General features: G+C 36.9%; 2 protein-coding genes across 7 annotated transcripts; both read right to left on the bottom strand.

The window, feature by feature from the left end:
* Positions 1 to 12: 12 nt before the first annotated feature.
* Positions 13 to 8,490, bottom strand: LOC105048050 (protease Do-like 1, chloroplastic). The gene is made up of 8 exons (XM_010927240.3): positions 7,986 to 8,490; positions 7,774 to 7,896; positions 6,832 to 7,003; positions 3,123 to 3,160; positions 2,773 to 2,971; positions 2,494 to 2,646; positions 934 to 1,068; positions 13 to 329 (listed from the first exon to the last, which is right to left on the bottom strand). Exons 1-8 carry the CDS (start codon positions 8,450 to 8,452, stop codon positions 252 to 254), a joined length of 1,365 nt encoding a protein of 454 aa, XP_010925542.2. The 5' UTR covers positions 8,453 to 8,490; the 3' UTR covers positions 13 to 251.
* On the bottom strand, positions 6,879 to 27,874 carry LOC105048040 (uncharacterized). Of its 6 annotated transcripts, none has more exons than XM_073252625.1 (17): positions 26,952 to 27,874; positions 26,813 to 26,872; positions 26,364 to 26,629; positions 24,572 to 24,713; positions 23,765 to 23,832; positions 23,594 to 23,647; positions 23,396 to 23,479; positions 22,954 to 23,039; positions 21,967 to 22,047; positions 21,259 to 21,389; positions 19,835 to 19,876; positions 16,652 to 16,728; positions 16,470 to 16,560; positions 16,308 to 16,389; positions 10,680 to 10,752; positions 10,116 to 10,319; positions 6,879 to 7,013 (listed from the first exon to the last, which is right to left on the bottom strand). In XM_073252625.1, exons 3-16 carry the CDS (start codon positions 26,561 to 26,563, stop codon positions 10,151 to 10,153), a joined length of 1,380 nt encoding a protein of 459 aa, XP_073108726.1. In that variant the 5' UTR covers positions 26,564 to 26,629; positions 26,813 to 26,872; positions 26,952 to 27,874; the 3' UTR covers positions 6,879 to 7,013; positions 10,116 to 10,150. The 6 variants fall into 6 exon arrangements, 4 of the variants coding, with proteins under 4 accessions (XP_073108726.1, XP_029121416.1, XP_073108727.1 ...); XM_029265583.2 differs by having other exon boundaries at positions 26,364 to 26,619; XM_073252626.1 differs by having other exon boundaries at positions 26,364 to 26,619; positions 26,988 to 27,874.
* Positions 27,875 to 27,996: the final 122 nt, after the last annotated feature.

Genomic DNA, 27,996 nt, shown 5'->3' with positions numbered 1-27,996 from the left:
CTCCTGTCAAGCTACTCGACCAAGATGCCAACATGCAATTACTCAGAAAACCATTCTGATATCATACATCTGTAACTCAAAATGTCTGAATGAAGAATATATACATTACAGACACCTCTTCTTTCAATAAGCATCTAGTACATTATACAATGGACAACTCCTTGATGCAACTGTATACACAAACGATGAAGTGGAGCAGAATGTCCCAATTACAGCTTGTGAAATGTAGAGCATCCGCATTGCCCTAATGCCTATGACTCACCCGGCATTGGCTCTAGGACCACAGGGAATTTCTCTTTATGATCACCTCGAAGGACTTCGACCGTCACCTAAAATTTAACAGGGAAAACAGATAATGCAGACAAACACAATTAGCAAGATTAGCAGCTATTTGCACTAAATTACATTGGCATCAACACTCTCAAAACAATAGTTTACATCTTTTCCAACAGTCACTACCAAGAAGTGAACACTTTGAAAGGCAGGGTCCAGATGAAGTATATGTTACGAGAAACAAAATATGTAAATTTTCTCAAATTTCAATGCATTCATCATGGGGTGCATTTATTACCAAGAATGGGAGTCTTCAGACGTTTATGTTAATCAGTCCATCAGGCTGAATAGCTCAGTTCGACCCCAATGAGAAACATTTGATATACTTCATTAGCAATGACACTACCGACAGCTAATCTTGACATTTAACGCTTGTACAGAAGTGTATAGCTGCTTTGAAGAAACAACCTGAGGAAAATTGACCTATCACCCATCTATTATTTTTTTTAAATTTTATTTTTTCAAAAAAAAGTTGGACAGGATCAGAGTGATGACCTATGGAGAAAAAATAACAAACTGCAAGAGCTGACGTACATTTCAAGAACAAAATGCAGGGGTTCATGCGACGTTATAACAAATGGAAGATGAGAGAGAGCATACCGTGTCACCAACTTTACACTGGTCCAATATTCGGTACAAGTCACTTCCATTTGTGACCTTTTTACCATTCACAGAAGTTATGATATCTCCCAAAATCAGCCTTCCATAGGCATCTCGCTTTGTTGGTTGCAGACCCTGAAAAAGTCACATGAATTCATACATTGAGTGCTTTTCTTTCCCTCATTTTCCTGAGAAGAGATACTGAGTGCAGATTTAAACCACTAAACTTTAAATTAAGCATCTTAACTCCTGCAACTGAAAGAAACAAGAAAAGTCTCAAAAGAGATAGGTGAAAGGCTGCGAACTTTCAAGAAACGTAAGTGCAGATGACCTTATAACATACATGATCATCAGCATTATTGTTCAGAAACTCAAGTGTCCGAAATGCCAAATGCTCAAGTATGCTGCAACTTGCATGGGGAGGGAGGGACACAATAGAGAGAGGGGGGCGGGGGGTGAGGAAGGGGGTAGAGGGGAGGGGAGGGGGAGGGGGAGGGGGAGGGGGGCGGGTGGGGTGGTGTGGGGAGAGGGATGATGCACCTAACTAGGTTGTAGGGAGGGATGGTCAGGTCTTGGTGTCAGTTGATACTAGCCACTAGGTGTCCTGAATCATACAGGTAACTGCCAGGTGCTGGGATGCACCTAGGACTCTGATGCCCTCCATACCAAACCATCCTGGATACAGTTGGTACTTGGTACCAAGTGGGAAAATAATAAACATCAAAACAAAGCATGAGCACATACTAGGATTCCCAAATGCCCAGGTCCCTAACTGATAGTGGCACTGGGACTGGGATTCTAGACCTTAACCTCAACCATCAAGCTACAGTGTTATGGATTAGAATTATGGATCCTTCACCAGTCACTTCTAAAAATTATTTTGGATCAGCAATATGAATCCTTCACCAATTACTTCGACAAAGGCAATAAATATTCACCATAAGCTTCTCCAAATCATTTCTCAAAATTTTCATCTATGTTATCTTAGGTCATGCACTCCTCATTCCATATCCTTCATCTATTATTCATAATGCCTTGGTTACAACTTCCATTCAGCATCACTCTAAGATATACAAACTGTCTCCACGAAACTCTAGTTTGAGTTGCAAAATTGTTTCTAGGAAACTGGCCTGAGCCCACCTTGCAGATATGTCATCATAGCTGGGTTCAGGAAAGGTGCAGCACTTTGGTATGGTCACCTTAGTCCTTGCCCATCACCCACCATAGTCAAGATATATGCCATCCCACTTAGCAGAGAGGGCTTCCTAGTCATTTCTTGCTTAATTCTAGTAACATACTAATTAAGTTGTTGCTGATGTAAAACTCCAGAATTTATGAAGTGATTTAATAGTTTGAGCTTCATTCCCATGACAAATAGTCAACCTAATGTCAAGATATTCAAGTATAGTGCGTGCACGTGTGTGGATGTGTGTACATGTGCGTGTGTGCATGTTCATTCGTGCGCATGTGCATGCACGTGCATGTGGGTATGCACATTGGCATGGGCATGTGTGGGTCATATATCTGAAGAGAATTTTTCTTGAGACACCAAGATGTTACCGCTTTGCCAGCAGGACCATTTGCAGGGGCATCTAGGACGAGCACTCCACTAAGTCCCAGCTGCTCAACTGACTGATCTGGTGCAAATTTGATCCCTAAGATAGGTCTTGTAACTCTGCCAAATTTTACAAGCTGTTCAACAATGCCACTGACCTGGAAACACAAGCAAACAAACACAGACAATATGGAGTTAAAAGATTTAAAAATGTGATCTTAAGAGTCAGAAACAATGAAATGATTATGATATCTTCAAAAACATAGTGAAGGAGAATTACGCACTGTATCAACTGGAATTGAAAACCCGACACCAGAGGAAGCTCCAGATGGAGAGTAGATAGCTGTGTTTACACCTATCAAGCTTCCAGAACTATCAAGCAATGGTCCACCACTGTTGCCTGGATTAATGGCTGCATCAGTCTGAATAACATCCTGTATAGGACGGCCGGTGGCAGCAGAACTGATTTCTCTGCGCAGTCCACTGCAAATTTTGCAAGGGTTCGGTTCATCAGAAGACAACCTTAAAAATTATAATCGTATACCAGGCATACAACATCAAGTTCTGGGTTCCTGGGAATCATGTGCTGATGAACAAGCATATACAAGTAAATAAGAGCATTGAGACTGCCCACCTGATAACTCCAGTAGTAAGTGTATGGTCAAGGCCAAACTGCAAAAACAAACATAGACATGAATACAGTAGTGATCATACTATTCAATAAATTGGAATATCTCGCTTCTACTAAAATTTGCACGATATAACAAACTGACATCTTTATCTAAATGGAGTACAAATATGAAAGTTAAACATGAAACTTCAAAAATGTATGGTTGGAGCATATTAATTCTCCAGCTTGCAAACCAGCATCTAAATTTTCTTATCCTTGTTTACTTTACAAATATTATTAATAGTTACTTTATTTAAAACAAAGTGAGAAGTTAGATAAAATATAATGTTGTAAATATATTGATCCACACCTAAATGCCAGCCCAAGAAGCAGATATAAGATGCGCCAACCTATTTTTAAATACTACAACTGGCCCACAATATACTTGAGAAACTTGCTAATCCTTGCCCCATTGACTTCTTAGAAGATGAGGTAATATGTAATCAGGAACTTTCTATATTAAAACAATCATTGTTTGGCCAATATACTAAATATAGGCATCACTATGGGCCACTTGAAGAGTCAAATTCTTGAGTTCACCTTCCAAAATAGTCTTTTTACATTTTGTTTTAAGAGAATCATCAATCCATGTATGCGTACCATCAGTTCTGGCTACAAATTAAAGTTCTGAGGAATTGTCTCCATCAACAAATATCAGTTTTTTGCCTAATGAACGGAAAACAGCACATGATAATGGGTAGATAATAGTTCCCACCTTTTTCATATGAAATTGAATAACATTGGATGGAATCACTGATGTCACTTCTAAGACATAGAACCAAAACCTTGTGGGATATGCTGAACACAAATTAATAGACATGTTAGTTATTGCTCATGCCTTGGCGCAATGGTAAGGTTGCTCCATTATGACCTTGAGGTCACTAGTTCAAAACATGAAAAATTTCTCCGCATGGTGAGTATGTTTGACCTTTTCTGGACCTCACAATGACAGAAGCCTCATGCACTGAGCCTCCCTTTTGATGGTCAACCACCTATATCTTCAAATAACAATAATATTAGCTGCTTAGTTCGTATTTTTTCCCAATTATGTTCGCAGACAGCCAATACTAGGAAACCTCAGTGTATTAATCTGGAACATAAAACCTTGAGTCAGTTATCACATATGTATCTTAGTACAACTTAATAATTTAAGTTTTGCTTACCTACTAGATTTGGAGGAGGTTTACAACATTGTTAGCTGCACCACATTTGACAAAATCATGACATATAATTTTCTTGTGCAGTGGGTTGGAGTGCCGTAGAAGCTATTTTTTTGGGCCAAGGATTCTGGCTAAACAAGAATTCACATAGTTTTTATTCAGTCTCTGCCTCTTAAAGTTGTACAGGAATTGACACATATTATTTTAGAGCAAGAAATGAAAGGGCTGATGCTTAGATTATTTAACTGTGCCCAGAAATCTGATCATTCTGCTATGAGCTGCTGTCACTCATGAAAACTTGCTATTGTAAAGCACTGTTAGTCTGTCACCATTTGACCTTAGGTTGAGAACTAGCAAAACAGTGTCAAGACAATGTCAACAATCAATGGTACAAGCTACCACAATCTGCAATGCTAACCTTGTATCGAACATGCTAAAACTGACAATGCAACAAAATTAGAGTAACAAGAAAGCAGATCGGATTAGGAAGTTAAATAAGTCAGCAAAATTAATATGTAAGGGAAATAACAAAGATTTTCTGAGTAGGAAACTAGCTACAAGCTAGACAAGAGGCAGTTGGATAAATTGCATATTACACCTCCATAGCAATTTTTTCTTTTTCATTTTCTTAAAGAGGGGGAGAAAAAGACTGGACCGGTACCACCTTCTTAAGCAATTAATTGCACTTGAAACAGGGTAGATTCCCACTATTCTAGAAACACATTCTCTTCTTCTAGCTGTACGTCACCTATTCTTTTCCTTTTTTGTGATGCTGCTGCAGTGTATGGCTTGAGATGCAAAATAAATGCATGGAATTCCATGAGCAAAAACTCTAGTTGTTTACACCAACAAATTAAACAATCATCGACTAATTATAGTAAATAATCAAAAATATATGCCCAATGAAAATTAGCCATTTATGCCTAACACTTGAAAGAACAATGTATCGCCATTTGTTAGTTAAACAAGAGGCTGTATTAGGATAGTAATTACAAAAATTAGGGACTCATTTCATTCGTGGGAAGAACTTTTTTTCGCAGAAAGTAATTTTCTAGGAATATGATTTTGACATGTTTGGTTGATCATGAAAAAATGGGTTATTTCAGAATAACTTATATTTGTTTGAGCATCCATTTTTCTAGAAAAACTATGCAAAATACCTATTATATCCTTAATAGATATAAAATCATAATATTTTGCTCCCAAATTTTGTATAAATAATAATATTATTATATTATATTAATGTAAATATAATATTAATATATTATAATATAACCTTAGATCATAATAATTTATTATGTTAATGTAATACTAATATATATTAATATTATATCAATATTTTAATATAACAAATTTATTAATATGGATATAAAAATATTATTCAATATAATATTATATTAATATAAATATTAACATATTAATATAAATATTATATTAGTATAAATATTAAAATAATATTAATATATTATAAATATTATAATATTTATATGAATATAAATATTATGTATATTAACATAAATATTAGGAATATATCACTATTCAGTATTTCATCTTAACCATCCATTAATATTTTGCAGAATTTCAGTCCTCAATCTTAAAAGAATATTTTTAGAAAAAAAAAATCATCAATTTCCATCCCATGGAAAGTCCCAAAATCCACCTCCCTCGTAGATTTTCACTTTCCATGAAACATAAAAAGTATTTTTCTATGGAAAGAGTTTTTTCCATTCTCTCTCCTTTTAAAACTCCAATTAAACAAGAGGACTCCTCTCTACTTCCTAGGTATTGCCTTTCCCCCCTCCACTTCCCATGACTCAAATGAGTCCTAGCTTTTTAAAGGAAGCAATCAAGATAGTTATTCATGCAGATGACCACTGGTAACCACCAATGAGAGACTTACTAGGACAAGGAACCACTAAAAAAGAGTAGTTATTGGAAATAACCATCAATCCACATCATTAAAAGGGAAAGAATGCTTCACTCTCTCTTACTCGCTACATGCATAGACATTCGGTTATCCTAACATTGGACAAGGCTTCCATGCTTCTTCCATGTACTACGATGAGTGTTGAGAGAATTTTGCATCCATAAGCCTGATCTAAGGTTCTCCAATGCAACATCTAACTCCATAATGGAGGAGATTGATTGAGTCTCAAGCGGATTTCACATCCTAGAATCTTATTTGTTTATTTCCACTCTGAAGAACACTTGCCGATATACTAAATTAAAATTCTTCTATGTAATCAGTGTCTTTGTTTTTTATTCTCTGCTCATGAGTTGTTACTTCCCCTTAGTACTTTCTTTCTTTGCAATATTCGCATCCTATTAGAATGTTTGAGTCCTTTACTGAGGCACCAAACCTGCTTTCCTTGATCAACCATATATATCTAATTGACCTGATCGATCTATAGCATGCTTGCCACCCTCAATCCATAGATTTGTGCTTTTTAGGAAATAGTAGTTGATACAATTGATGAAAGATGAGCTTTGCATGTAGTGGATAAAGAACTTACAGGGTTTCCAATGGCATAAACTTTCTGACCTACTAATAGGTCTGCTGAGATGCCAACTGGAATAGGTCTCAATTTATCTTTTGGAGCATCAATACGTAACACAGCAACATCCTTGTCTCGGTCAAATCCAACGACTTTTGCTTCACATACTGATTGATCGGCAAGGGTGACCCTGTATACAACTAGCAAGTCTAGCATTACTTTAATTGGGAACTAGATTGCCTGTAATTTTGGCAAATTTAAAGAAAAACATATTAAAACCATTCAAAAGTCTTCGGCCAGCACTTAAATAGATTAAACAACAGGAGGCTATGATTATTTATATAAAAGGTCACCCCCTACTAGATTAGTAAATCATTAAACAAAATGATGCATATTGAATGGTCACATAGTAGGAATACCAAGTAGTAATTTTATCAGGAAATGAAAAAACAGATGTGTTAATTATGTCACATAACTTCATATTTTGTCATTTGTACTGCCAATCAACAAAATAATAAAAGCTTTATTTATTGGTGAAAGAAAAAATTTCTAAAATTGAGTCAGGCAAAACTGCATAATGTCATTAGTCTGGTGCCTCCAACTAAGAGAGCTGTGATATGTCATCTGCCATCATCGCATCCCTCCTCCTCCAGTCCTTTTGTCAATAATTGAATTCTTAACTTTGGTGTTTGTTGACTTATTCCACACTCAATTCCTGCATTTAGGGGTTCCCTGATTGTTTAACCATATTTTTGCATTTCATTTTCACCGCTAATTTCCATGATAATAAAAAACTAACCCTTAACATGCAACTTTAAATCAAGCTATTCTAGGCAGTATCGATTGTTATAAGTTTAATATGATGAACTGCAATTCAGATGTGGTGTTTAATCAATCCATTGGAACATGAAGATCACTATAAAAAAAAAAAAAAATGAAAGAAGTCGAGCTCTCACCAACCTGAGATCGGATGCCCCGCGGATGACATGATAGTTGGTCACAATGTGGCCATCCTTGTCCCACACGAACCCCGACCCCGATCCCTGCGGCACCTCCAGAACATCCAGCGTGAATGCATCTTGCCTATGCCACAAGCATAGCAATCAAAGTTCACATCAAATAGCTCGATCAGATTGGAACCAGCCAAAACACGAGAAACGAGCTCCGAGTACCGGACGGCGAGGTTGGTGATGTAGACGACGGAGGGGGTGTTCTCCTGGAAGAGCCGGATGGTGGAAAGCTCGTCGGACTGGAGCTTCCGCGGGGTGGTGACAACGAAGGCGTTAGCGGGGCCCACATCGGAGATAAAGATGGAGAAGGAGAGGGTCAGGGAGGCGAGGAGGACGAAGAGGGATTCGGCGACGGAGGAGAAGAAGCTGCTGCGCAATTTGTCCGGAATTAACTTCTGGAAGGAAGAGGAGGAAATGATCGAGGGGCAGTGGTTGTTGGAGAAGAGAAAGGAAATTGGAGAGGATTTGAGGGTGGACTGAGGTCTTTTGGGGGGAAAGAGAAGCCTCGACGAGATGGAATTTCGGATGGAGGAAGGTGCTCTTACAAGAGTGAGAGAAGACTGGCGAGGAGGAGGAGGAGAAGGGGAGGACGAAGGGAAGGGAGAGAGCAGTGATGCAGCAGCGGCCATTCGTACCAGGACAGCTGCTACACCGCAGCACCAGTTGTTTCGGAGTGGATATATAATTATATAAATATAATAAGTAATTTTTATTTATTTATTTATTTTTGCACATGATGAAAAAGAGAAATACGATGAGTGTTGTAGCTTACATGGATTGGTTTGAGACCATTACAAGCTTACATTGTTCTGGGATAAGGTGGTTCAGGGCTGTTCGGACTTGGATCATGTGTTTAACTGTGCTCTCTCAAAGTGCAAACGACTTAATCTTATCCCCTTTTACGAGATATAAAGGTGGTTACTTGTAATTATTTATTTAGATTGACCATTACTCTCTTAACAATCTTTGTTGACTTCTGTGATGCTATCACATTTCAAAGTGTTGGATTTGTCGCTAGAACCTGGCACTATCTTGTTCGGTTCGATCGTCCTTCGTCCAGTTGAGTTGGACCGGTTTCATTTGCAGGACCAACATAAACACAGCTCAGAAGATTAGCAATCTCACCAATCAATATATACTTATCAAAAACATATCACCTTGTTTGAATCCCTTATCATGTTTGGACTGCCTAGATTCTTATTACCGTTGTACTAAATGTTTGATGGGCCTTATTTATTGGAATAGAAAAATATCATTTATTTCTGTTTTTCTGTTTGGAATAAATTAATATTTTAAATCCCCCACCACAACTCAAGTGCATCCATCTATCTATTTTCTTGTTGCCGGGGAAAGAATTAAAAAGAGAGAAAAATACATCCCTTGCTACCAATCACAAGTTTCTGGAACTGGGTTGTAGAGGATCTGTCGATTTTTTTTTTTTCTCCCACATTGGCGCCAACGACTCTTTCTTCCTCCCCGCTTAGATTAGAAAGGAATGGCGTCAGTTCTGGGAGAAAGAAGCTCCGATTACTTTGATCATGGAAGCCTCTTGTTCGAGCACAAAACACATCTGCTTATCAACGAGTTTTGTGTGGAAACGATCCGCCGGATCCGGCAGGACAGAGAGATCGCCGGAGGAAAAGATAGGGAAGCAGCGAGAGAAGAGAGGAGGATATCACCAGAATCGCGGGCCTGAACCCAGCGGGATTAACAAGGATCTGACCATTTTTTCTTTTTTTGTTTCTAATCGAGGGCCGTTGATCCCTGGTCCTCTCCCTCTCAGCTCCTGCTCCCCCGGAGCCCTCTTCCCCTCCAGATCCTGCCGGATCCATTTTTTTCATGGTAACTTGCATGGGCTTGTATCCACGCACATCGCCCAATATCTTTTTGGTTCATTTTCCTTGAACGGATGTTAAAGAGAGCAAAAGCAAAGGCTCCCATTTATGTTAACAAATTCAGCACAAATAATTTATTAAATAAATACTTATGACCAAAACACATTCAAACTTTTTTGCCCAATCACCGTCATCAGTACTAGGGTACTTGAAAGAAAAAGACAAAATTGCCCTATAAACATCCGTATCCATGATTCGTGCTGGTCAAGCATACCCATAGACACACACACACACAAGCATACCCATAGACACACACACACACACACACACACACACAAGCCCACCTGTGCTGATTCACGGAGCAAGATTTAATGACCAGCATTCTTTTAGGTTACTGCATTCTTTAATTGCATCCCTCTGTAGAAGAATTAGATGTTTCTAGTATTCAAGGCATTACCTGTCAAGTTTCCTGTTCTGGCCCAAGTTGAAGTTTCAGAAGATCTTGCCAATGGGTCTCGGTTCCCTTGGCAAGTGCTCGAAATTTCCCGAGTCTATTTCCTTTTGAAACATGGGCCGCTTTCCAAAATTCCGAAGAACATCTTCTGCCAAATGCTCTTTGTTTGGCGTCAACATCACATAATGTGGATCAGCCCTTTGATAACTACAATTGGGAAATGAAAAAAAAAAAAAGAAAAAGAGCAAGAGAGAAAAACCAGTTAGTGAAGAATGAACCGATAATGCCAAAAAAAAAAAATGTGCGAGCAAAATTGCGGTCCATTGTTGAATTACATAACTACTGTTTTGTGTATTATTTTATAGTTCAAAATGACCACGCATAGAGTTGACAGTAATTTCAATAAGCATCCCAAATTATGAGACCACAAAATTGTGGCTTTCTCTGACAAAGGACCACATCAAAGTTGACAACTGTCGATAAAGAAATATATTAAAACCATTATAGGTACTTCGACATCAATATAAATTTTCTATGACGCATAGGACAAAAGGATTAGGGAAGAACCTCGGTTCTCTGAGATCTTCAACTCGGATTCCAAATCCATATGATGTTGTCCCATGCAAACGGTCATTAATTGCTACAAAAACACAAACCAGCATCAAGGAAATCATTCAGCTACCGCTATCAGATCAAATAAAGCATATTATTATATAAAGCTAGATAGCGTGCCCCAAAGGATGTGTTTCCTTGAGAAGAAAAGTAAGGATCATAGCACAAAAATTCTTTGAAATTGAAGAAAATAAGGAAAAGCAACATGTCGAGTCAGAGGGTTTTGTTTACTTTGTTGTTGCTAGAGCTTCAAGTGGATCAGATTAATTGGTAGTTTACTATGACTCGACTTCAAGATGGCAGAATCCAGTTGGAACCCAAATCATATAGAATAACGGAGAGAGAGAGAGAGAGAGAGAGAGAGAGAGAGAGAGAGAGAGAGATTCTCATAGTAAAAAAGTTGGATAAAGAAGCAAGATTTGTATTGTGTGAGAATGCCTTTAAGACTTAAAGGTTAAAATTCTAATTTGGGTAAAAAGAACGTCGAAGTGCTTGAAGGATAGTAGCAGATACAAAAATGCTTAGGTGGATGCATGATGTTATGGGCAAGGAATCAGGGTATTTATTGAGCCATTGCATTTTCAACATCAACGGACAAAGTTGGAAAATATAGGAATGTGCAAATACAGATTTTACAAAGTCCACAGATGATGAGGGATGAAATTTGGTTTTGAGGGCAAGAAAAAAGGGAAACAACTAAGATAACATGGATACAATTTGCAAGAAGCTCACAAGAATTTGTGGCAACAAATATAACAGTTCATAGGAAAGAACAGCACAAGACTTATAAAACAAAAAAGGAAAGACTTACAAATAAAAAACTAACTAGTTGGAAAAAAGGCTAGACAGTTTGGTTAATGGCCCCTGCTATGATTAATATATGTGCAATATGGATATTGACAAGTCAAAGAGGAATCTTCTTCACCATTGTTTGCTTATGAAAAGAAAATTTAAGGATAGAAAAGTAGACAAATACAAAGGGCTTGATTTTTTTTCCAATAGGTCAAATTTTTGTTTGTCCAAAGCAGTGATTCTGAGAGTTAATAACAAAAAACACAAGTGGATCATAGTAATCCCAACAAAATTTAACCCCTTCCATTCTGACTTTGTGTACAATTTTCTTTAACTCGACCAAATGCATGAAAGTTTGCAATTTTCCTTTTGTTTCTTTCTTTGCTTTTCTTCCTTTGATAATTTCTCCTCCTTTCATTTCTTGGCAAGCAAACAAAGCCAAAGTTGAATTGACAGCTGCTTACAAGAGAATGAAAGAGTTTTATTCTTTATTTAATAACATACCCAACTAAGAATTGTAGCTTTGCTCCAAACATCAAGCGCTCCAATTATTTGTTAATGTAGATATAAATTTAACAATCATTACAAATGATCATATATCAGTATCAAAAAACACGACACAAGAAGCATTTTGATCATTTCTTTTGAATGCTTCACATTTTTTAACCAATCATTTATCTTCCAACATTCAATTGAGAGAAGAAAAAACACAAGCTACAGCCAAGATCATACTAATATAAAGCAACATAAATATTTTCTAATCTTGTTCATAAAGAACTATTAATAAACATATGTTAGTCTTTCTCATCTAAGAAAGATTACGTTTGGTCACACAATGCTACTACGTTTTCCTTTCATTCGCATTGTCCTTGCTAAAATATAGCAAACTTCTAATATAAACAAAAAGAAGGTTTATAAGGTACATAGGCACATCATAGGTAAACTTGAAACATTCTTAGTGGCCATCTTTTACAATAAGATATTTCTGGATTTGTATTTTCTTCCTTAACAACAAAAAGGAACAATTTGGCATCTCTTGGTGGTACGTTCATATAAAGAGTGCAACTAAATTTGTAGGCTTTAAGAAAAATGGAAAACTTTCATGCACATGGAGCACAAATACTTATAATTGCATGCAATGTTTGTGTCAAATACTGTTAGGCAAGTTTTGCCGTACTGACCAATATTTGTGTACCATACTGTTAAGGTTCTGAGGTTCGATTCGGTATATCAGCAAAACTGGTACAAACCTGTTCAAACTGAGAGGAACCACCACCTATCATCCAATTCCATGTTGCACTGATGCATACCACCAGCTTTCAATCAGTACCATGGCTGGAAGTGTGAAAATGCTGTGTTGGTGCAGTGTATGCATCATACCATATCGACTATGCGTTAGCATACCAATACAACAAGTCTTGCTATTAGGTATCTACACTAGTATGTACTTCTAGGATACGTGTCATATAATTATTTTTTTAAATATCTTATTTTCAAAATAAAAAAGTGTCGGTATACTTTTCGAATGTTACTAAAATCAAGGTCTGTTAAATAGTACTGAACCAGCTAGTTCAGGGCAAATACCGAATCAAACAGGTTGTTCCCGATAAGGAAGGCAGAACCATCACAAACTGCATGATTCAAGGCATGCCAAACCATACCGGTTGGACCGAGATGGTTCCAGCATTCGAAACGAGACACCGGTGAAGAGAGGAAGGAGAGAAGAAAAGAGAGAAAAAAAGAGAGGGGGAGCAAAGGAAAGGGAGATAGGGAGAGAGAGAGAGCCTCGAAGGGCCAGTAACAAGGGGGAATGAGAAGGAAAGAGAGGAAAAGAGAGAGGGGGGGAAGGGAAGGAGAGGGGAGAGAGATAGAGAGAGACTCTAGAGGTCTGTCGGAGGCTGTCAGAGATCTACCAAGGCTGCTGGTGGGCAGAAGGCGGCTGATTGAAATAAGGATGGATGCCCTTATTTTGTGTTCTTTTTTCTAGGGGATATCGAATGCCGTTACCGACTTAACTTAATATCCTTTTTCTTATTTTATCGATATGAGGTAATGGAGATCCTAAGGAGCCTTTATGCATTTCCATTAGGTGTGGGTGTAAATCCAAATTGGATTAGAATCTCATTAAATTATTGATTTAATTTGAAATCCTGATTTGATTAGGATTTTCTCAAATTGCTGATTTGATTTGAAATCCTGATTTGGTTGGGATTTCCTTAGATTACTTATTTGATTTGCTTTGGTTTTTCTTATTTACAGGATTCTATATGTATTTTCTTATTTTGTTAAGATGTGTTGCTTAATTTTACTACTTTTCAGCTGTGGGATTATAAGCCTGCAAATATGGGCTTATAAGACATCACTAATATATTATGAATGATTGAGAATTGAACTATTTTGCAGAATTTTCTGTCTACCTTCTCTAAGTGCTCCTAAATTTCTTCTCTTATCTTTGCTCTGCCATCTATTTTCTTTCTCTTTTTTTTTCTGTCTTGGTTCTGCATCATGAGGTGAAGTTGGTAACACCGTTGCCAATTTCATCCGACTGGTGATACCGATTTCACCAGATATCCTAGCAAAGAAAATACGAAACACAGGCATATGCTCCTTTTTCGATCAGCTCCCTTCGAAGGCTCTCTTTCCCTCTCCGCTCTCTCTCTTTTCCTCTCTTTCCTTCTCCCTCCCTCCCTTCTCACTAGCCCTCCTCCAACACTCCAACGGGTGCAATGGGCCTCCAAAAGCTCTCTCTCCCTCTCCCTTTGCTTTCATCCCCCGTCTTTCTATTTTTCTCTCTTTCCTTCTCCCTTCGCCCTGCTATGTCAGTTTGAGCTCAATATGAAATGATATGGGGGTGTAGTGAACCGTATTGCTGATTGATCGGTCCAAGCCCCAGTACCGATACAATGAACCTTGGTTACCAGCATGGTTCACTACTTTGATTCAAAATTGAGGGAGAAGGAGAAGAAGAGAGAGAGGGGGGAGAGAGGTCAAGAGAGAGGGAAAGAGGGGCAAGAAAGCCCTAAACAAAATTGGGATCTCCTATTCTATTTCGAAACAAAGGATCCCATTTTATTTTTGCTAATTTCGAACTAAAATCGGCAAATGATTTGCCAACTTCAAACGGCAAAAATTGAATAGGATCGCCTATTTTGATCCTTGTTACGATCCCTCTCTCCCTTTATCTCGGTCTCTCTCTCTCATCCTCCCTTTCTAGCTCTCCTTTTGTCAGTATGCCCCAGAATGGCATTGTACAGACCTGTATTGCCCCAATTGGTCACCAGCCTGTACCTCCTTTAATACTAGTTTAGTGAACCTTGCTAGAGATACCTTTTTGATACCTTTGGGGATAATGGGAAGGGTTTCTTTCTTTGTTTGTTTGGACACATCTTGAGTGTTAACTATTCATAGATGAATGGCTAATTTTAAAGTTGATGGTGTTGATATTATTGTATGGAATATGTGTCATTAACTTGAATGATGACAGAATGGTGGAGACTATTGATATTGATGTTGTTAGGTAAAATGTAGACAGCTTTATTGATTATCCATTATCTCTATGGATGTTTTCTTTTACATACATACATACATACATATATATTATATATATTATAACACATAATATTTATATACATATGTAAGAATGTATGCTTGTATGTATGTATATATGCATATAGTATATACAAATTGTTGCATCCTACCTTTTTAAGATTTGTCTTATTGGTATTTTTGATAAACCATCCTATGAAGATCACCTATCCATGTCTATGCCTTATTTTATAGCTTCATACTAAAAGTATCTTCAAAACCCACATCCCAATAATTTTGTATAGTCAAAGCATTAAATGATTGCTAACCGAAATTTTTCACTATAGCTAATTCACTGATTCGCTCATTACTTTACGATTTCTTCCTGGAAGATGGATATGCTTTCTAATATCAATTATTGCCTCTTTGTCTAAATTCATACCTAATCTAGCTGCAAGAGTTGAAAAAATAAAAGAGTAAAACCATTATTGGAAAGCTTTCTACCATCCGGTTCTCAATAGATCTGAAATCTATTTATTTCAGTACCTAATCAAGTCAACTTACCAGTTTGAATATAACCAAGCTAGATCCGACTTTATGTTTTACCCCAGTCACCTCTTGTCAACTTCCTTAAGTAGCCAACGGTTTGAATACATCCTGCCTAATCTGTCTAGGCACCATAAGTTTCCTACTGTTAGGAATCTTGTGTTCACAAAATGCCTCCAAAACAATGTCTTCGTTGTACCCAAAATCTTACTCATGTCATCCTCCCAAATGCTGAGTATAGTAATATCACTGACTGCTCTTCCCTCTCCTTCCAAAGCTTCATTCCCAAATAAGATGGTAATGTTTTTGACTAGTTCACTTCTTCAGTGAGTTAGGGAGCATCAAAGATACTTGGTGTTGCATATTCATATTTCTTATGCATATAAATATTTCTTATTTACTTGGTTGTAAATCTATTGTCTTTATTAATGGAATGTAGAGGATGCTCCATTTCTTTCTCTTGAAATTACATGAAACATGCATCACACTTCAATACCAATTACTTAATTATCCAGGTCACACTCAGTGGCATTTCTTATGACATAATCCTGGGAAAAGCAACTGCCGCTAACAATCTATTCAAAACCTGGAGTAACATTATTTAATAAGCTTTTATTTGTAGATCTCCCTAAATTATACAACAGTGCAATTCTGTGTGTTATTTCAATAAGACAAATCCTCAACAGTATGCAAATCAAAGTTCCAGGCAGTGAAATGTACCAGTAACACTGAATGTAAAGGATGGTCTCCACCAAGACTTGAATGCACAAGCTACAGAAGAACTGAAAGGGCCCATTTTTCCCTATTAAAATGGTAAATAACAGTAGTTAAGTGGCATCTTATCAAAACTTACTGCCATAAAATCAACAGATAAAGTCTCACCTTCAGTAAGAAGTTTTTATTAGCTTGCCAAGATGCAGCTAATTGGAATAAGGATTCATCCACACTCTCTAATGACTTGTCTCCATCGATTCTTGAGAATTTGTTCAAAGAAAAACTCAGCTTCGCTTATCTGATGAACTAATTGTCAAGGGGAAAAAAAATTTCTTCATCATGCAAGTTACCTTGTCACCAACTCAAACCCAAAGTCAATATAATTTGTAATTCCAACTATTTGATTTTCTTCAAACGGATTCTTCACCTGTTCAACAAAATGAGTAGAAGTTCTATAATTTCTCCAAGCTATCATAGACAAGACCGTAAACAACCAAAGGTTTCATGCTCATTAAGATAAAGGTAAGCCATGTCATGGTTTGCCGTACTGTCCGGTACCACTCTAGTATGGGGTTTACTGCACCATACTGATCTCATACCGGTATGCTGTCTCATAGACTATTGAGACTTGGTATGCTGTCTCGTACTGCACCAAACCGTGTATTAACACTGTAATAGGATGGCATCAGTATGAGGTCGGATATCGAGACGACAAACTTTGAGCCATGTAAAATAGAAAGATGATAAAAAAATAAATACTACCTCCAAAAATGGATATCTAATCAGTTAATTGAGATTGTACATACCTAGAGAACTTATGTTACAAAAAAGGGAACCCTATTTGGAAAATACTCATCAATGAAGTGCTATGGATAAATTTTTCAATGCTATGGGTACATAAACCAGTACTCTATTGGATCTGAAGTGCATCACGAACTTGTCCTTGATTCTTTAATTTGTGGAATCAAGCAAAGTAAAACTGATTACCCAAAAAAAAGAGAGAGAGAGAGAGAGACTAGGTTCAGTGATGGACATCTGATTGGTGGGTAGTTGTTCTTTATATGGTATGCTATATCTTTTGAAAAGTACCGATTGGCGAGGTGCTCCTAACAGATCAAGCCAGTACAGTCAATTGGACATGAAAGTGCATCCTGTAAATTCCAGGATTTATTAAATTTTTGATAACAGCATATATATATATATATATATATATATATATATGCATGTGCACCTCAAAATATTGATGGTGGATTCATGGATTTTTCTTATGTGCAATGTCATAGAGTCATCTAATTATAGATAAAATAGCCTGGAAGTTGCTGCTTTATCCAAACAGTGCCCTCAAAAAGGTTTTCATGAATGACATTGATGAAAGATGTATGGATGAAAAACATAAATGATATAAATGTAGATAATCTACCACTTGTTACAGTTTAACATTATGGCACATGCACAGACATAATAGCCCTACTACAGTTCATTCAAATGGAAACCAAGGGAACTAAACACTAAATACATCAAACAAGTTCTACAACTATCACAGGTTACAGAATTTCTTAATGTAATGGAAAGAATATACATCTACTTTTACAAGCCCCTCATTTCTTTACACCTGTCATATACATTCCACTTCAGAGTTTGGACAAGGAGAGCAGATTTGGGTGCAAAACTTTTTACTGGCCTACATCCAATTAAGTCAAGTAAGCATAAATTTAAGCATCTGGAAGGACAAGCTAACATGATACTCTGCAAACAAATTTCCTTTTGTTGATATATAAATGGCATAAAGCTTCACAACAGATCAATGGTTAAGAGATGGTCTAAGCAAATTTTTTCAGGCATTTAGTACCACCAAAAGGATGGAAGATTGGCAAGAATTTGTGCAATAAAGAATAAAAATGAGAATGGTTACCTGAAAATGTCAGCTGTAGGTCCATCCAAGACAATATAAAGGTAACTTTGCAAAAGAGTGATAAGACACATTAACATGGGCACAGCATATGCAAAATATTACCAAGGTTGAGATAAGAACATGGAGGTTAGTACATCATGAGAAAGAAAATAAAAGCATGTATTTTATGGGTGTCCATAGGATTAAAAAAGAACTGCCCCTAGGACTAGTTTCTCATGTACTGGAAGTCTGAAAGTTACAGACTACTAATCAACGAGGGAAGCGTAACTATCATTTGATGAGAGATAAAGTACAGAAAGGTGATTAGGCATAAGAAAAGTTGATGACAGAATAACAAATGCTTGTAAGAACAAATAACATTAACAGAAAGATCATATTAGTGGAATATCAAGAATGGGAAAATCAACCCCACAAGGACCATCTGTTGTGGTTATACACAAATTTTTGACTACAGATGCACAAGTTGGTTCATCATATTAGTGGAATATCATGAATGGGAAAATCAACCTCACAAGGACTATCTGTTGTGGTTATACATGAATTTTTGACTACAGATGCACAAGTTGGTTCACATTTTCTAGTTTATATATTCTGATGGAAAGAGTAAGATAACATACTTGCATTGCAACTTACAAGGCTTATTAGAGTATAGAAGAATGAGCACAAAACAATCAATTCAATCACTGCCACAACTGCAGACTAAGGCTTGAATTTTTGGCTGGCTGAAAGTGATAGTCAGCCAGGGACAGAACAGAACCACTCTCCTTTCTGGTATCAGGTGGTGTCTAGCTGTTATGATCAGTTTCATCTGAAACCAACTGAAAACAACCGATCCCACTTTTAATTCAGGCTCCTAATGGGTTATGGCCTCCAAAGTCCTCCATTATAGTACTTTATAGCTATTAATGTGAACCACTTAATACAAGAAACCATCATTCAGAACAATGATAACTTGTATATTATATAAAATAATATTATATTTTGTAATGGTGTGCCTTTTAGTTAAATAGCCAGATATCCCTGAAAATATGACAATTTGGAGCAAATGGTAAAAAATTGCTACAGACAGCAGAAACTTAAACTCCACTGGTCTGACCATAACCAAACCTAGTTTTCAAACCTTTTCATGGACATGAAAGGATAATTGAACTCTCATTGAAAGGATTCTGCAGTGGATGATTTATAGATAGATAATCAATATATGTGCTGTCATTTATTTTCTAAAAGGAGATAGTGAAGTCGGATAAACATATGCAGGCATGCATCAAGAGATTATATGAGCTATACTAATTAAAATCAAGATATTGGAAAACTTTTCATCATAGACCATCTAGTACTGGCAACATGCTTCATCCGAGTGCCAAGACCTCATCAAATAGTCATTCATATGAGGGATCTAATACCTCACTTCACAACGGAAGAACTGAGAAGCATCAGGATAGATAAGAGGAAAAGAAAATGCATGAAAGCATCATTATTTGGGTATCAACTGCATGCAGCCCAACTCCAATCATTACAAATATCATAGATTAGCATGCCAATGAGAATAACCAATTAATGATTACATAGAAAGGCAAATGTAATTCTAGCAGATCATCTAGTATATATGAGATAATCTTACCCTTCTCTGCACCACAGCATGCTGATAGAATGATGCAATAAGCTGCCAATGAAAAAAATGATAAATAAATAAATAATTGCAAAAGGAATTGTGCATGAAGGATATTGTATTAAATATGCTGATAAAAGGTAAAAGAAAGTTAAGATGAGGGTTTCTGTTCCAAGAGCAAAGTTATCCGAACATAGATAAGCATATGTCCACAATTAAGAGAAGACTTCCATGAATCATTTGTCACCTTCCTCTCTTTAATTTTATCATTCTTTGCTTCTCTTTTTAAGATCTGGTAATAGAGCATAGTCAATGAAGCTTCCAGGCAGTTTTGGAAATTGTATAAACAAGCTTGATGCAAGTTTTTTTTTTTTTGGTGGGAACAAGAGGGGAGGGTGAACCTTGGTGCAATACAAGGTTGCTATAACGTGACCTGGAGGTCACAGGTTCGGAACATAAGAAGAGCCTCTCTGCACATGAAGTTAAGGCTGTGTACATTTAACCTTCCACAGACCCTACAATGGTGGAAAACTTGCGTACTAGGCCACCTTTCTTTTGGGAGGAACAAGGGACCAAATCTACATTACAAACATTCAAAATTTCAAATATAGAATCAACTACATTGGAGTTAACCAAAAGCTCAAAATGCAAGAATTCAATCTTATACTCAACATATTGATAAACTGAAACTCATCTTTCCTTAGTCCCAAGTTGCAAATAATTCATTCCACCTTACCTCTTTGATTTATGCTTTTGCCTTGTTCCTTGTTCTTAATGCTGCTCTATCTCATCACCTCTTTTTTGTTTTAAAATAAACTTCTTCCAAACTCCATCTCCATCTACTGCTTTAGTGACAATGCGCCTTGTCTCCCATAAATGCCTTGTTCTGGGAATGAGTCTCTAGAAAATGCTTAAGGAAACCCAACACCTCAAAATGACATACTAACTTATGCGCATATCAAGCTAATAGGTGAGGCGGTGGGGCCCAACATATGGACACCATTTTTCCATCATTTATAGGTTTTGCAGGCACACATTCACAAACAGCACAAATCCTAAGAACTGATGTTAGTAATTATCTGATACATGCCAGAATAGTTTACACTAAAATAATGCAATATGTATACTGAATCTAAAGTTATGAAAATTAAGTTATAACCTGATTGACTTTCCTTTTTTGGAGAGAATAATCTGATGACAATTTCAATGGACTGTTCAAAGCTTTATAAATGGCTAATAAAACTCCTTGACAATTTAGTCAAGATTACAATCTCACAACACAACATTAGCAATCTTCCCATGAAAAATCAAAGTATCCACACAAGACTTTATTTATTTATTATTCCTATGCAGTAAGAAACTCATAAATTGCAAATAAGAGGATAATGGAATAATAAACAATTATTATAATTCTCAAAAGAATAATATAATCATACCTGTGAACTTCTAGCAAACTCAAGACCAAAATTAAATGAAGGACACAGTGGGCTGCTTGAACCTAAGCGATAGCCAATAGCACAACTCCAGTTCTTCAAGTCTTTGAAGTTAATATGTTGTTTGCTTTCATCTAATAAAGTATAACACCAATAAAAAAGCCATAAATGATATTGACTATTAATTTCTACTTTACTGCACTATTCGTAGTTTCTTACATATTTTTTAAATGAATGTCAACCATTGAGCAAAGTATACATTACTAAAAGCATCAAAACAGGGCCAAGTTACATGGTGAACTGAACTATGAAGGCTATAAGAGTTTCGATCTTTACAATATGGAACTTTATTGATGAGGTTAATTTAGTTAATCAAAACAGATAAACCAACCACTAGTACTCATTACTTGAGCATACAAGTTTTAACATATAGATTTAATAAGTCCCACGTGTCCATCTCTTAAGGCATATTGGTCAGTGTCACTTACTTAACATTGAGTTAATAAAACATCCTTCATATAAAGCTGTTTGCTCATAGCACTGAGATTAACAGTTGGAAAAGATTGCATTTATCTACAACATATAACTGGCAGCACCAAAAGATGGAAGTAATAATTAGGATGAAAACAAGTGATAATAACATATTTTTTTCTTGTAAAAATTCATATGCAAGAAGTGCCTCATAGACTTATTACATTAATTTCAACTCACAACGTGGGCTATACTTCAATCCTACACTTAATCTCCCAGCCCGGCCCACTAGCCATGTGCAGATTGGAGTATCACCGGACACTGCAAAAGAAGAATCACCATTAACACCACAGAATAAGAGAAGGTATAATTAAATTGTATAACAGAATTCACAAGGTCTAGTCAACAAAACAAAAGTTAAACTTCAAATCAAAACAAATCCCAACTTCAATAGAAAGTTTTGTCAATAACTTCAGGATTGTATGAGGATAAAGGCAACAAGCAAATGAAAAAAAGGCATAGCTTAGATGTCATCATATATGCACAATAGCCTACCTCAGACATTTCTTAGCTTAATCTTGACCAGCGTAAATAAACTACACAAGATATCTAGTACAAAATTTCAAAGGTGAAGACACAAAATAGAAACATCACATGTTCAAATTTACAAGAAGTCCACTTTGGTCACTATCCAGTAGAAGAATTTTTATCATGGGAGATGACTGCATTTAACAGAAAATAAAACAGAAATAGCACATATTTAGACCTGAAGTACCTTTGGTTGTATTCCACCTGAAAATGAAAATTTATCCTTGCTAAGTTTGCCTGTTTTTGTTCTTCAACATCAACCAAATTTTCTTTTTCATTATTGCTTGTGACATTTCTTGATGCTGAAGGGAAGCAGCTGTATTATTCTTCAAATTTTTTTTTAATTATATAGTCAAGAATCAATATGTACAGTTAAAATATGTTTCAATTTGACTTGTTCTGACTCCCAATTCTCCATAGACAAGATTGATAGCAAACTGTAGTATAAGCCCATGAATTTCTCATATCAATGTAATTCAAGTTCTATCCCATACAAATAATACTATGCAAACTACTATTAGCAGACCTATATGAGAAGTTTGATGAATAAGAGAGTTTAAGTTGAAAGATGATACATATTTACAGAATTTAGATGACAATTTAGAAGAGAAATCAGTCAAATATATGGTTGTCACTTACAAGGAAATGATGTAAATGAGGTCCCAATGGATAGATTTTCTGAACCATATCTCAAGCCCATAACACCATAATCTTCTGGATATACCCTGCTGTGCAATTCACTCTGAGAACCGCATAAATTTGAAATTGACAAGAAAACTAGATGTTAAACAAGATGCATTTATTCAACTAGCAGAAGCTAAATTTACAATGGTCACAAATCATAAATTATTCAAACCACAAACCATAAATAATTCTTCTCTAAAATTAATTTTCTCAGTTTGGAATAATACTGTAAAACAATATCTCATTTGAAAAAATAGACAGTTAAAGTATATGAGAACAAAGATAGTTAAAGAAAATCTATCATTCTCCAATTAATATGAATCTGTAAAAGCTAATATCTAACAATTTGATAAATAAAATGACCAGGAGTTTTGATATGATGAATTAAAGAATGTACCTTCTTGTTATTAGCAGAGGAAATATACCAAAAGCCGCAAACTGATATCTAGGATAGTAAGTGCATGACCTCAAACGCAGTATGCTGACAAACAAGACATAACGCAATTGACACTAAAAGATGAGCACGTCCAATATTTAAGGTGAAAACTAACAAGCTGTTGACAGTAGATGTCTCTTCCAAGAATTAGATTCTTACGGATCAGAAGTAGATACCATAAGGTCCATAAATGTCTGTGGATCATCCAAGTCCCTGTGAAAGAAAGCCAAAATGAAAATAACATCCTCTTTTGTCAATCATTGATGCAAATACAACTTTTGATCATTATGAGAACATTAAACAGCAAAATTAGTTGATAAGAAGGACAACTTTTGCCAGCGGAATAATGCATTTCCTTCAACAGCCTTCCCAGATCTCTGATCAAGGGGACCAGACACCTTAAAAATATTAAGGCAAGCAACATTTCATTTGCCAAAAGCAAAAGCCCTTCTATTATATAGAAAAATTACCAGAATAATGCAAGATAACTCTAACCAATACCTCTGCATGCACAATGAAAAGAAAGAAAAAGCAAGCAACTAAAACAACTGAATGAATGATAGTACCGCACATTCTGATTCCATTCCCTTAGCTTGGGAAACTAAAGCATTGTATTTGAAAGATAAGTAGACAAAGCAGTACAAAAATTATAAAAATACAAGTTATACAAACTGATTAAACAGTATAAAGTATAACAATACAAGTTATGCAAACCGATTAAGATCAGCTCAAATGATCATGTTCAAACTAAAATGATACAGAAGCTTGCACTCTATATTTGGTTATTATCATCATTATTATTATTATTATTAATTGTTGTTGTTGTTGTTGAAATCTAAGAAAAATGGTTGTTGTTTTTGTTGTTGTTCTTCTTCTTCTTCTTGTGGTGATTATTATCATTATTATTGATGAGATAGCAAATTAAAGAATAGTTGAAATCTAAGAATAATGGTTCTGTAGTCTAAAACACTCCATTGCTTTCACAGTTTTACTTCTTGTAATTGATCGTGATATCACCTTCAAAACAGAAAATGGTTTATATACAGAATATGATAAAAGATATAAAAAATTATAAAAAGGGAATCAAGGAATGATTTATATAACAATCACAAGATGCATCTAAAGTTTGTTGGATACGGTTGCAACTAAATCCACACAAGGATCTTCCGATGGTTTTAGCATGATCCTTGTGTTGAGATTCGCTTGCTCAAAGTAGTCCTCAAAAGGGGAACGCAATGCAAGCTTCCCAAATAGTAAGTCATAAGCTGGAACTAACATCCTGTATCACCATAGAAAAAAGAAAATGAATTCAGTATTTAAATATTAACCCAGAGCAGAATAAATAGTGATCACTTGATATGACCTGTGAGTTGTCCCAAATGGTTAAAAGGGTAATGCAAATACAGTTCAATATATACAGGCAGCTAAGGTTTAATGTCATCATATATTTACTCAAACTGTGCCTTTAGTTTCCCTTTTTCTGCAAAAAGTAAGCACACTTCACCCCATGACTTTAAAGGTGTAAACCCTAGGAACAGACACTAAAGTATCAGAACATGATATGCCATATTTCAGAACAAATTCTAGTTTTTAGCTTAAAGAACAGAGAGTATACACTTCTCTTGGTGTTTTTCATATTTGTACATACGGATATCATATATTTTACCAGTACTACAAATCAAAGGGTCTGAATTGATACATAGCAGTTTTGTTCAAACAGTAACATGCAAAACTAAAAATTGTTTGTTGCTTGCATTTCTATTTCCAAGTTCTTTATGTTTTAAGTTTTAAACAATTGAAACTAGTTGATACACAGCATGATTTGATGGAAAACAACATTCAATGATCAGATCACAATTTTGAGCAGATAACTCAACTTGTGATTGATATTGTGCTACCAAAAAATCACAAACAAATTGTTGTTTCATCTATGATCCAATTAGAGGACAATTATGTTAAAGTGAGGTATACATCATTCCCCATAACAGTTTAAGCTGTGGCCTCTAGTGGTTAGTTAAAGGATTAAAGTGAGATGCAACTGAACTTTGGATGTCAACCTTTTTAGAACTTGTGGACTGGAGGAAGAAATTCCTTCTCTCACCAAAAGATCACTTCAGTAACAAGTGCCAAAAGTTGGCTATCTTAACATTTAAAAACATGAAACCAGGCAGGACTGTCATGGACAATATTGACTTTCCAACTAGCTAAAAGATCTATCAAGTCTCCAAAGGACTGGATTTCAAGCAACTAGTTTTAAGAAGAAATAAAACAATTATTGGCATGGGTGATTCAAAAGGATTTTGAAGCCATGCAGCCAAACCACTTGGTTGAGATAGTTATGCACACCGCTGCAACCTATAAGTATATCACTTATCATAATAGCATATTAACCACTTAGCATCAATCATGGAAAGGCATCGACCAATGTTCCCTGTTAAACTATCAAAAATTGCATAAATTTTCTAAAATTTTGACTGATCTAGACCTTGACAGTCGTTCGTTTTCAATTTCCTTTGCATAAAACCTCTATCTTTAACCTTGTGTGACTAATCTCCATGCCAGAATAATAAAATAATATTACCAATTTAAGTTTAAAAAATTGACAGATGGGCAAAACCAGAACGGCGATAAACTAGGAACATCAATTCAACATGGAGAGACGTTGAACACACTTTAAGTATCTCAAAGCAATGCCATGTGCCCAAACAAATATGTCACTTCATTCTGAGGTGAACCAGATTAAATCGTATCAAAAGAACCTAGAATCTTAAAAAATCCCCCGTGAAATTCCAAGAATGGTATAGAAAAACAAGAACTCTCAACAGAGACAAGCTATGGCAACACATCACTAAAGAAATCGGAAAAGAATCAGAAAAAGAGAGAAGAAAAGCATAGAAACTAGAGAGAAACCAAAGTAAAAGAAGAAGACCTGATGCGAGCCGCGAGGGGAGGGAAATCGAACATTGGGGGAACCAGAACCATAGGCGGTGGAGGCTCCTTGTTGATGAAAAAACTCAATAAATTGCCCATCCCTTCCTCTCTCGCTCTCAATCTGTCCTTCTGCGAGTGAAATCGGAAATCGACATCGGAAAGAGAGAGACGAGGTAACGCCGACTGCCCCTCACTCATTCTTCGGAATCCCGCGTTTTTCTCTTCAATTTGATGACCAGTTCTAAAAGATGGCCCTGCACAATACTAATATTTTTTTTAAAAAAAAACACCATTCACCAAGGCAACACCTGATTTAAAAAAAAAAAAAATCGCGAGCGATGAAAATATTGCTATTAGAAAAATCAAAATCGTTCTTGACACATAAATGTTGCACTTGCGATAAACATCATCCTAACTTCGTCCAAACCGATTTCCATGCATCCCTACCTTTTGGTGCGGTTAGAAACTGCGATTGCTCGTGCTTTTGAACTAGATTTCTTCTGCTACCTACAAAAGGCAAGGTCATACATTTCGGATCGGTAAATTTTGCAGCCATCTTCGAAGTCGGCATTCTCTTCACCACTACCTAGCCTGTCTCCCGAACACGCCTTCTTCTCCTCACCAAGATTGTCCCCGTCACCGATCCAATCATTTAGATCGCCGTTGTCGAACGCTCCAGGTGTAGCATCAACCTTGGACACCGCGCTCCACTTCCAAGTGATGGAAGAGCTCTTCTTGAAGACGTGTCTGACCCGTCCTCACCAAGATCGTACCCCTCACCGATCCAATCCTCCAGATCGCCATTGCTGGCGGCTTCTGCTTCAGAATCGCCCTCGGACGCCACGCTCGAGTTCTCGATGATAGCGACCGCGTTCTTGAAGACGACTCTGGCCGAACTTGCCTTCGTCTCCTCCTCAGCAAGATCGTTTCACTCACCGATCCAGTCCTCTAGATTGCCATTGCCGACCTCTCCTGCTTTTGATCACCCTTGGAAACCGCGCTCGAGCTCTCGGAGATGGAAGAACTTGTTCTTGTCCTCCTCATCAAGATTCTTCCCTTCACCGATCCAATCCTTTAGATCACCATTGCCGACCGCTCCTGCTTTTGAAGCGCCCTTGGACACCCCTTTCGAGTTCTCGGTAATGGAAGAACTCATTCTTGAAGACGAGTCTAGCCGAAATCACCTTTTCTTCTCATCAAGATCGTTCCCTCGGCGATTCGATGCTTTAGAACGCCATTGCCGGCCGCTCCTGCAACAGGTTCACCCTCCGAAGCCGTGCTCGAGTTCTCGATGATGCAAGAGCTCTTTCTTGAAGACGAGTCTGGCGCCGCCTACGCGATGGCGGAGGAGGACGCCGGACTCCGGCGAAGCTCCTGGGCTTTTGACGGTTCTTGATTCGGAGGAAGGGTTTTTGAATTCTTCGAGACCTGAACGGGGGCGAGGGGATGGTGGTTCCGAGTCGCAGTGGAGTGGGAGAGAGGAGGAAGAAGAGAGGGGAGGGGGGGGCTGTGGAGGGGCGCTGCGGAAACCTCAGCTCGGGCAAGGACGGTACCCCTGTTATAGGGGATCGTCCATGGAGACTTCCCAACTAATGGGAACGGGATTTGCTTATAAAGAAAGTAGGCCTCGC

This window comes from Elaeis guineensis, chromosome 2, assembly GCF_000442705.2.
Source record: "Elaeis guineensis isolate ETL-2024a chromosome 2, EG11, whole genome shotgun sequence".
NCBI classification, from domain to species: Eukaryota; Viridiplantae; Streptophyta; class Magnoliopsida; order Arecales; family Arecaceae; genus Elaeis; species Elaeis guineensis.
The sequence above is the reverse complement of the archived record's forward strand: the minus strand, read 5'-3'. Positions and strand labels throughout refer to the sequence as shown.